The 12,035-nt window shown below is 42.9% G+C and overlaps 1 protein-coding gene across 1 annotated transcript in view; it reads right to left on the bottom strand.

Annotated features, from left to right (window-relative positions):
- Positions 1 to 483: 483 nt before the first annotated feature.
- Positions 484 to 12,035, bottom strand: part of LOC311235712 (transducin-like enhancer protein 4) — a gene marked incomplete at both ends in the record, with an annotated part of 199,679 nt that continues 188,127 nt past the window's right edge. The window contains 3 exons of the mRNA XM_084323178.1: positions 484 to 591; positions 7,755 to 7,831; positions 9,766 to 9,916. Coding sequence (XP_084179304.1) covers positions 484 to 591; positions 7,755 to 7,831; positions 9,766 to 9,916 — 336 coding nt within the window. The remainder of the gene's footprint in view (positions 592 to 7,754; positions 7,832 to 9,765; positions 9,917 to 12,035) is intronic.

The following is a 12,035-nucleotide window of genomic DNA, read 5'->3' as shown; positions in this document are numbered from 1 at the left end:
ACAGCCGTCTAAGGTACTAACCTTTATCAAGGCAAGAATGCCATCGGTCCCCACGTGTCGATAGATACAGGATTATCCCTTAAGAGCTAAACATCAATCTGAATACAATGTCCACAGGTAGTCATTATTTTCCTTTACATAAGGAATGCTATCTGGGCACTGTGTTACTATGTGTTACTATACGCTACCTTCAGACCAAAAAGGTTCAATAATACAATAAAAAACAAAGATATCCAATTGCTTTAGCTCCGTGCCTTTTGATCAACAAACCGGCTCAGAGGTCAAAAGGTTCATTGGCCGTGAAAGAGTCTAGCTGTTTTGGCTCGTCAAGTACAAATGCATCATACAAAGACATTTTTGTTCTTTTCTTTTGTACATAGGAGTGGGGACGTATCACTGTGTGCTTGGTGGGTGTTGAGGTTGAGGGCAGCCCTCCTAGTAGATAACCTCGTAGACTGTAGCCTTCTTGTCTCCAGAGCCCTCCTAGTAGATAACCTCGTAGACTGTAGCCTTCTTGTCTCCAGAGCCGGTCACGATGTACTTATCATCTACTGCGATGTCGCAGCTCAGGACAGAAGACGACTCTTTTGACTGAGGACAGAAAGACATGGAAGTGAAAATGTTGAATATTCAGGGGAGAGAGACGTAAACGTATTGTCGTCATGCAGCACAAGTAAACCAAAACGAAGTTGGCATCCAACCAGAGTGCAAATGTAACAACAGTAAAGTGCAACAGTAATATACAATGTACAGGTGATTAAACTGGGTATAACATATATGAATGAGTACTACTGATAATGCTAATCAGATGTATGTACAGTGTTATAGTATTAATATCTACAGTGATACAGGTATAAGAGACACTATGGTAGTAGGTGATACCGGCCAGTGGAGTGTCCATCTTTACTCTTATAAAGGTTCACTAAAACATCCCCTATTTTTTTAAGGATAGACCTCAATAATAATACATCTATTTTATATAGCGCTTTTCCAGGTGCTCAAAGACGCTTTACATGGGTAGAAGAGACAAAACTATGGCAAAACTAAAACAAAAATAAAACTGACAATGCAACAACAGAAACATTGTACAACAGGTACATTGGTAAGCTACATGTTCCATTACTCAAAGATCATTCCCTGGATCCCTCACACTTCTAAAGCAAATCACACAATGTAATTGTGTCCAACATAACATGGGGGAAAATAAAGGGTGACAAAACATCCCCTTCAGCCACTCCAGTGTTTAGACCTCTACACTACCCAGCCACTCCAGTGTTTAGACCTCTACACTACCCAGCCGCTCCAGTGCTTAGACCTCTACACTACCCAGCCGATCCAGTGTTTAGACCTCTACACTACCCAGCCACTCCAGTGTTTAGACCTCTACACTACCCAGCCGCTCCAGTGTTTAGACCTCTACACTACCCAGCCACTCCAGTGTTTAGACCTATATACTACCCAGCCGCTCCAGTGCTTAGACCTCTACACTACCCAGCCGCTCCAGTGTTTAGACCTCTACACTACCCAGTGTTTAGACCTCTACACTACCCAGCCACTCCAGTGTTTAGACCTCTACACTACCCAGCCGCTCCAGTGTTTAGACCTCTACACTACCCAGCCGATCCAGTGTTTAGACCTCTACACTACCCAGCCGATCCAGTGTTTAGACCTCTACACTACCCAGCCACTCCAGTGTTTAGACCTCTACACTACCCAGCCACCCAGGGGCGTAACTCACGCGGGGGACATTGGAAAGTGTCCCCCGCATGTTTTCAGAATGCAGTTATGTACCCCCCCCCCCGTTTTACCGTCCAAAGAGCTGAGTCTGACTACCTGTCCTATTATTATGCAAAGAGCAGTAGATGGGGGTCGCATTCTTGCCCTGCACGGGCCAAGTACCCACTCGCTAAAGTACTCGTCTTTGCATAATAATAGCTCGGGTCGTCAGCCGAGGTGTGTGTTAATACGTCATCACATACGGTATAAAGAGAGATAAGATAAGACATTCAGTGCTATGTCCGACTCCTACCTGCGTGATTGCAACAACGAGATGGCACCGTCGCCCAAGAGGAGAAAGCTACTTCTTCAAAGCAAACTAAGTTTTGCTACGCTGTCACCTAGAGCTAAACCAGCAGCAGTGACGACACCACCACGAAACAGGAGGGCAACGGCAAGACTGGCAAGTAACAGCATTTTAGCAGATTTCTTTTTTTAATATAGGCCTAATGTATTTGTCCAGATTGACTAAGCTATAGCTATTTGCCTGTTTGTTTCTCTTGAAAATAATCGTGGTTCATAAGTCCATGATTGATTGATTGATTGATTGAAAAGTTTATTAACAGATTGCAGAATGGGTACAGTACAGTACAGCTCAATACATACAATTGTTAAGAGGATGCAGACCTGAGAAAGACTTTCGTCTTGTTTCCATCAGGGTCCCCCATTTTCAATTCATCATATGACACACACGACATACGGATAGACAGTACTGCTACATCTATACATTTATGACATACCAGATTTTCAAATACAGTACTGTTTGTGATACTAAAAAAATACAGAAAAAGAGTGTATATACATTTGACATAGAAACTGTGCATTGGAGGAGGTTGGGTAGGTGGGGTGGGGCTGTACATTGGAGGTGGGGGGGGGGGGGGGGGTTGTTTAGGGGGGACACACTGTACATTGGAATACTGACATACATTTCAGATAGAAACTGTACATTGGAGGAGGTTGGGTAGGTGGGGTGGGGCTGTACATTGGAGGTGGGGGGGGGGGGGGGGGGGGGGGTACATTGGAATACTGACAAAGCCATGCTTGGTCTTTATTGTACAACTGGGTTAGGACATTTGTAGGGGCCAGTTTTGAATTGCAGTCTCCCGTAGGTGTTCTTTGAGAGTGTTTTCAGCAAGACATAATCATTTGCAAGATTTGCAAACAAGATACAAACTCATTGCAATCATCCTGACTAATAATGATGAATTGAAAATGGGGGACCCTGATGTAAACAAGACTAAAGTCTTTCTCTGGTCTGCATCCCCTTAACAATTATGTGTATTGAGCTGTACTGTATTGTACCCATTCTGCAATCTGTTAAATAAAGTTTTCATTCATTCACAGATATTTGACAACACCGCAAAGCTGGTCACCTCACTAAACATCGATCCGATGGAAATGCCTTGTATCCGCAACCCTCCAAAAACGTCTAACTGGTGACGCTGCAGCACATGTCCCAGCAACTTCTGTGGACTTCTTCAGAGGGGAGTTCTTCAAAATACTGGACACAGCAGATCTGCAATTCCGAGAGCGGTTTAATCAAAGAAGCTTTGAAGTGCTTCAGAAGTTGGAGGGTGTGCTTATTAGGGGAGAAAGTGATGACATTGTGGACAAGTATCCAGAGATGAACAGGAGGATGCTGGATGTTCAGCTAGCCATGTTCAAAGCAACTAACACCTATGCATCAAGCACAGAAGCTGCAGACATCCTGAGAGGCATGTTGCCTGAAGTCAGAGGTCTTTTTGATCAGGTGGAGGTCCTTGTGAGGCTGTTGCTGGTTGTTCCCACATCCTCTGCTGAAGCTGAGAGGAGTTTCAGCGGACTACGGAGGTTGAAGACCTGGCTTCGCAACTCCATGAAGCAGAAAAGGTTGAACAGTGTGGCAGTTTGTCATATACATCAAGAAAGAGTTGATGCCTTTGACATGAGAGAACTCTGTGAGGAATTTCATCTCTGCCCATGATCGGAGACAACATGTCTTTGAAAGCATTGGATGAGTTTAAATGTGAAAATGTCAATTTAAATAATGGAGAAGTCACTTTAAAGGAATGAGGTATATAAAAAGTCACTTTAAGGAAAGAACAGATGTGGCTCTTGTATAATATAGTTTAGATACATTAAGTATAATAATGACAGAGTTAAAATTGTATAGTAGTCTACATAGGAACCAGTGCCCTCTCAGGTATTTTAGTATTGGATTATTGCACAATCGATGCAGGCATGACCATAAGGGTTAGAGTTTTATTAAACAGGTTTGTTATATAACTTATGTACCAGTGCATAAGAGTGATTTATGTTAACGTTTTGTACCTGTAATTAAATTTGATTAAAAGTGATTGGTGATAGATAAAGGTGATAGATACATTAAGAGCTAAAATTGTATATTGTATAGTAGTGTTTCTCAGGAACTTAGCATGTCTTTTTTTTATCATGCATATCTTGTATTACTGTGTTCATAATTGCTAATTGAAGCACCATATAATAAATGTTCTTTCACCATAAACCTTTCAAATTTGTTTATTATTTGTCACAACAGAATACTTGTTTTTTGTATGAGCTCAGTGTGTTGTTTACATGGAGAAATGGCGCCACCGCCTGGGAAAATGCGGTATTGCACCCCTGGTATTTAAAAGAAAATCTAGGTAGAGGGGGGGGGGCCCACCTAACCCCCCCCCCAGCGACGTCACTCGCCACGCCCCCAAATCTGTCCCCCCCACATCTACAGAGAGAGTTACGCCACTGCAGCCACCACTCTAGTATTTAGACCTCTACATTACCCAACCACTCCAGTGTTTAGACCTCTACACTACCCAACCACTCCAGTGTTTAGACCTCTACACTACCCAGCCACCACTCTAGTGTTTAGACCTCTACATTACCCAGCCACTCCAGTGTTTAGACCTCTACACTACCCAGCCGATCCAGTGTTTAGACATCTACACTACCCAGCCACTCCAGTGCTTAGACCTCTACACTACCCAGCCACTCCAGTGCTTAGACCTCTACACTACCCAGTGTTTAGACCTCTACACTACCCAGCCATTCCAGTGCTTAGACCTCTACACTACCCAGCCACTCTAGTGTTTAGACCTCTACACTACCCAGCCACTCTAGTGTTTAGACCCCTACACTAGCCAGACACCCCAGTGTTTAGACCTCTACACTACCCAGTGTTTAGACCTCTACACTACCCAGCCACTCCAGTGTTTAGACCTCTACACTACCCAGCCGCTCTAGTTAGGGTTGCCACCTTTGACCAGGAGAAATAAGGGACACCTATCATCGAGCGTGCGCGTAGCGCGCGCAAGAAAAAATTTGGGGCGGTTTTGGGGCGTTTTTTGGCCGAAAATGGCCGGATTTTGTCACTTTTTTTTTTTTTTTACTTTATTTCGGTTTTAGGGTTAGGGTTAGGGTTATGTTATTTAATTATTTTGGGGAGGCAGCCCCCCAAACTCCTGAAATGCATAGAAATCTATGAAATCTAAATAAAACAATCTATGACATTTATATTAAAAAGAGCTAGCCCCCCAAACCCCTAAAATACATATAAATCTATGCATTTTGGAACAGTTACTATATATAGTCAAGAAAGCATTTAGTCATACTTAAAGTTTAAAGTGCTTTATTTGCATTTAACATTGTTTAAATAAATTGGCTGAACTATAGCCTCAACGTGAGCATAATACTGTATGCATATAAAGTGCTGTAAAAGCTAAGCCTGGGAACACTTTTACTCAAAGAGGACAATTTATATTACAATGAAACACTTGTGTGACCCAAATTAAAAGATTAATAAAAAATAAAGTGCAAAGAAGGGTAGGCTCCGGGCTGCCAGGGCAGGTAAATAGAAATACTGACATCTAGTTAAAAACACAACCAGATAAATAAGATGTAATATCCCATACCGAATCAATCTCAGGAGATGTTTCAGTCATGAAGAACTGTGACACCTGTGCTTGTGTCCTTTGCGTTCTGATATTTCGGGAATGTTGTTCTCCTCCTGATGCATGCTGTCTGATGTCAGTCAGTCCACCATGCGCCACATAAAACACACGCCTACCTACATACTTTACAGTTTGCTTTGTAAACATCTCCACTGACTATCACGCCAGAGGTTTGCCTCGTCCCACTCAGGTCTGTACTTCTGGAGGCGTTTTGTCTTTTTAGGACGCGGTGGAGTAGTGTCTGCTGTAGACAATCATTTCAAAGCGACTTCGAAAATAAATCACGCAGCGCACAGACTCTCTGATTGGCACAACGGCACAGAACTCTTCCTAGCAACGTGAAAGCGCTAATTCTCATTGGTCGGTGAGCTGCTGAGCGCACGCCCATCATACCCGAGTTGCCGTGTCTGTTTATTTTCCGCAACTTTTGGACACACTTTTGCTTGTTTTTGTAGGTCGGCTGGCTCATTTCTCTCACTAAACTGGCAACCTTAAAATACGGGACAAAGGGCGTCCCGTATCAGTTCAATACGGAACACGTCTTTTAGTTTCCAATTACGGGACGATTCCGTATTTTAAGGGACGGGTGGCAACCCTAGCTCTAGTGTTTAGACCTCTACACTACCCAGCCACTCCAGTGTTTAGACCTCTACACTACCCAGCCACTCTAGTGTTTAGACCTCTACACTACCCAGCCACTCTAGTGTTTAGACCTCTACACTACCCAGCCACTCCAGTGTTTAGACCTCTACACTACCCAGTGTTTAGACCTCTATACTACCCAGCCGCTCTAGTGTTTAGACCTCTACACTACCCAGTGTTTAGACCTCTACACTACCCAGCCACTCCAGTGTTTAGACCTCTACACTACCCAGCCACTCCAGTGTTTAGACCTCTACACTACCCAGCCGCTCTAGTGTTTAGACCTCTACACTACCCAGTGTTTAGACCTCTACACTACCCAGCCACTCCAGTGTTTAGACCTCTACACTACCCAGCCACTCCAGTGTTTAGACCTCTACACTACCCAGCCTCTCCAGTGTTTAGACCTCTACACTACCCAGTGTTTAGACCTCTACACTACCCAGCCGCTCCAGTGTTTAGTCCTCTACACTACCCAGCCACTCCAGTGTTTAGACCTCTACACTACCCAGCCACTCTAGTGTTTAGACCTCTACACTACCCAGTGTTTAGACCTCTATACTACCCAGCCGCTCTAGTGTTTAGACCTCTACACTACCCAGTGTTTAGACCTCTACACTACCCAGTGTTTAGACCTCTACACTACCCAGCCACTCTAGTGTTTAGACCTCTACACTACCCAGCCACTCCAGTGTTTAGACCTCTACACTACCCAGCCACTCCAGTGTTTAGACCTCTACACTACCCAGCCACTCCAGTGTTTAGACCTCTACACTACCCAGCCACTCCAGTGTTTAGACCTCTACACTACCCAGCCACTCTAGTGTTTAGACCTCTACACTACCCAGCCACTCCAGTGTTTAGACCTCTACACTACCCAGCCGCTCTAGTGTTTAGACCTCTACACTACCCAGCCAGCAGTGAAAATGTGGTATGGGTGCAACCCCACTATTTACAGTAAGTACTGTTGTTTTATCAGAAACAGTCTATATAATGAGACGGATCACTGCAGTAGTTATATGCAGTAGAATATAACACTAGAAGATGACAGTAACAACGAAACTGCTTGCTACAAAACAAACAAAACAAACAAATATTCAGAGAAGATAATCTGATGTGATTCTATGTTGATTATAATTATAATGTATTGCATTTTTAGGTGAAATGTGAGTTTTAAAGATGTTTTAAAAATGTATCCTGATCTCTGCCAAAAGGGCTGGGTCCTTTTTGACCAAACAACCATTCTGTGTCGTCAGTAATTTACCAGTGGCTTCAAATATGAAAGAAAAAGGATGATACAATGAGATACGGAGATCCCCGTTCAAAGAGACAGGGGTCAGGTCTCCATTGTTAGGGTTAGAATGAAGCCCCTTCTCTTTGGACAGACGTTACCTGGAATATACTGGCTCCATAGGGCGTCCTCCACGCGTTCAGCAGACTGTCCTTCCCCGTGCTCACAAACCACTTCCCTGTAGAGAGACCAGCACACTACGTCACAAACCACTTCCCTGTAGAGAGACCAGCACACTACGTCACAAACCACTTCCCTGTAGAGAGACCAGCACACTACGTCACAAACCACTTCCCTGTAGAGAGACCAGCACACTACGTCACAAACCACTTCCCTGTAGAGAGACCAGCACACTACGTCACAAACCACTTCCCTGTAGAGAGACCAGCACACTACGTCACAAACCACTTCCCTGTAGAGAGACCAGCACACTACGTCACAAACCACTTCCCTGTAGAGAGACCAGCACACTACGTCACAAACCACTTCCCTGTAGAGAGACCAGCACACTACGTCACAAACCACTTCCCTGTAGAGAGACCAGCACACTACGTCACAAACCACTTCCCTGTAGAGAGACCAGCACACTACGTCACAAACCACGTCCCTGTAGAGAGACCAGCACACTACGTCACAAACCACTTCCCTGTAGAGAGACCAGCACACTACGTCACAAACCACTTCCCTGTAGAGAGACCAGCACACTACGTCACAAACCACTTCCCTGTAGAGAGACCAGCACACTACGTCACAAACCACTTCCCTGTAGTTTGGCCACATCAAGGACTTTGCCCAACATTTTAAACATATCACAGTTGTCCCTATTCATGCGACATTGAAGGGATAGTTGTGATTTTTGGAACCCTATTTGGTTCAAAGATGATGTTGATCAAGTCCTTTCTCAGCTACAGTCCATGCTGTTCTTCATACTAGCTCCAGATAGTCAGCTACAATCCATGCTGTTCCTCATACTAGCCCATGATAGTTAGCTACAATCCATGCTGTTCCTCATACTAGCTCATGATAGTCAGCCACAATCCATGCTGTTCCTCATACTAGCTCATGATAGTCAGCCACAATCCATGCTGTTCCTCATACTAGCTCCAGATAGTTAGCCACAATCCATGCTGTTCCTCATACTAGCTCCAGATAGTTAGCCACAATCCATGCTGTTCCTCATACTAGCTCCAGATAGTTAGCCACAATCCGTGCCGTTCCTCATACTAGCTCCAGATAGTTAGCCACAATCCGTGCCGTTCCTCATACTAGCTCCAGATAGTTAGCACCTGCCTGTACAAGCTGACAGAGTCTCACTGAAATCTACTCGTGGATTGTGGAGTAAGTTTCAGTGAGCCTCTTGTACAGACATCAACTTGACCCCATTGACTTTGCATTGGTTTGTGGCTATCCGTCAACTATCCGTCAGGTAGCACCAGGGTTTCTCCTTACCGACAGGGCCAGGCCATGCCAACTCTCTCAGGGGGGACTAAATGACATTAGGTGGAACTAAGTATAACTTGCATTACTGTCTGTTAAATTTTTTTAAAGAAACCTAGCCTTATACATTTGGGATTTTTGTTGCTTTTTTCCTGTTGTAACCAAACTCTTACTAAACCGTGACCCTAAAACCAAGGTACAGTATGTACCAAACCATGGCTTATGTGTACCATTACACCCCTACTGTGTACTGTTACACCCCTACTGTTTACCATTATACCCCTACTGTGTACCGTTACACCCCTACTGTGTACAGAATATCATCATTTAAACATATTTATTTAACCCCAACCCTAACCCTAACCCTAACCCTAACCCCAACCCTAACCCTAACCCTAACCCTAATTTAAGAAATGGTTAAAATCCTGAAAATGAATAAATATTCGATATGTATGATGAGGACTGAAGTTAATAATGATATTCATGAAAGAAAATTGGAACAATACATGAAAAAGATATGTTTTACTGAGATCGCAGTTTCGGTCACTAGGGAGACAGGTAGTGGTTTTTTTGAAGGTTGACTTGCGGGTTAAACATGTTTATTTAACTGGCATGTAAGGGTTAAGGTAAAAGGTAAAGGGTTAGGTAAAAAAGGGCTATATACAGTAGTCTTACCACAGTGGGCGAATCTGAGTGACAGCACACAGCTGTCGTGCAGGTGGAGCTGGTACTTGTCAGGCTTGGTGACGTGCAGGACCTCCACGTTGCTGTTCTCCATCCCGACTGCCAGCCACTCCCCCGTGGGACAGTAGCCCAGCGAGAAGATCTGCAACGGAGGACCCCAAGTACCGGCGTTAATGTTCTCTGGGTGGTACCGCCATTAATGTTCTCAGGGTCGTACCATCATTAATGTTCTCAGGGTCGTACCATCATTAATGTTCTCAGGGTCGTACCATCATTAATGTTCTCAGGGTCGTACCATCATTAATGTTCTCAGGGTCGTACCATCATTAATGTTCTCAGGGTCGTACCATCATTAATGTTCTCAGGGTCGTACCATCATTAATGTTCTCAGGGTCGTACCATCATTAATGTTCTCAGGGTCGTACCATCATTAATGTTCTCAGGGTCGTACCATCATTAATGTTCTCAGGGTCGTACCATCATTAATGTTCTCAGGGTCGTACCATCATTAATGTTATCAGGGTCGTACCATCATTAATGGTCTCAGGGTCGTACCATCATTAATGTTCTCAGGGTCGTACCATCATTAATGTTCTCAGGGTCGTACCATCATTAATGTTCTCAGGGTCGTACCATCATTAATGTTCTCATGGTCGTACCATCATTAATGTTCTCAGGGTCGTACCATCATTAATGGTCTCAGGGTCGTACCATCATTAATGGTCTCAGGGTCGTACCATCATTAATGGTCTCAGGGTCGTACCATCATTAATGGTCTCAGGGTCGTACCATCATTAATGTTCTCAGGGTCGTACCATCATTAATGTTCTCAGGGTCGTACCATCATTAATGTTCTCAGGGTCGTACCGTCATTCGTCATTAATTACTGTTGTTAATGCAATTTTTCTCACCAGTGATTAGTGTACCTGGCATTAATGTTGTTGTTTTAAAACCCCTGTGGTTTTAAGTTTCTTTTGTTTCTTTGTTTTTTTCTCTCTGCCTACTGTCAGCGACTTTGGGTTACTGAGAAGCACTCTATAAATTAAATGAATTATTATTATTATTATCATCAATGTTAATGTTCTCAGGGTCGTACCGTCATTAATGTTAATGTTCTCAGGGTCGTACCGTCATTAAAACCTTCCTGCAACCCACTAAAACACTGCACACGTTGACCCCTTTGGGACGTTTTATGTCCCATGTACTTTACATGTAATATATATATATTTACTTATGAATCTATTTTATACTTGCTATACTTATTTTATTTAATTTTATACTTATCTATTTTTGTCTAGCACAATCTGGAGCGTAACAGAAAGAAGCATTTTGTATAAAAGTATTCTGTACTTCTGTATGACAACTAATAAAGAAACTTGAACTTGAAACTTGAATTTCTTTTAAAAAAAAAATTATGAATACATTATTAACTTCAGTCCTCAACATACATATAAAATATTCATTCATTTTCAGGATTTTAACCCCTTAAATACCAGTTTCTGTGATTGAAGTGTGGCTTATTTTCAAGACAAAAAACACTAAGGGTTAATTATTTTCCATCCCATAAATGCTAATGTCATTTTTTTTGGGGTGGGATTATGAGAGCCTGGAGTGTCGAAAATTGGCAATTTTTTTTTTTTGATACATAATTTTTTTTGCAGTGACACAGTGTAAAAAACACTGCACACGGTGTACCATTTGGTCAAAAAACATCCCTATTGACTCCCATGTTAAACACGTTTTTTGAAAACGACGCCATTGCAGATTGAATTTAGATTTTTATCATTTTTTTCATCTAGGCCCATTTATGGGCATTTACATATGCATGATTACAAATTTTTTTTCACGATGGCCGCATTGCGTCATCTATTTCCGGCGGCCACAGCTTGTGTGCTTACTGCTTATATCCTGCAATGCCGTTCAAAAAATATTTGTATCTAAAATGATTTGAGAATGTTTTATGGAGGTCTTAGTGTGGTGTGCATGCGTGTGTTGAGAAATTAATGTGTGTGCATGTGGTCATTTGCAGCCATTATGTGAAAATGGCTAGTACACAGTAATGGCTAGTTTTCACATAATGTTCTCAGGGTCGTACCGTCATTAATGTTAATGTTCTCAGGGTCGTACCGTCATTAATATTAATGTTCTCAGGGTCGTACCGTCATTAATGTTAATGTTCTCAGGGTCGTACCGTCATTAATGTTAATGTTCTCAGGGTCGTACCGTCATTAATATTAATGTTCTCAGGGTCGTACGGTCAT

This window comes from Notolepis coatsorum (assembly GCF_963971535.1).
Source record: "Notolepis coatsorum genome assembly, chromosome: 10".
Classification (NCBI taxonomy): domain Eukaryota; kingdom Metazoa; phylum Chordata; class Actinopteri; order Aulopiformes; family Paralepididae; genus Notolepis; species Notolepis coatsorum.
The sequence above is the reverse complement of the archived record's forward strand: the minus strand, read 5'-3'. Positions and strand labels throughout refer to the sequence as shown.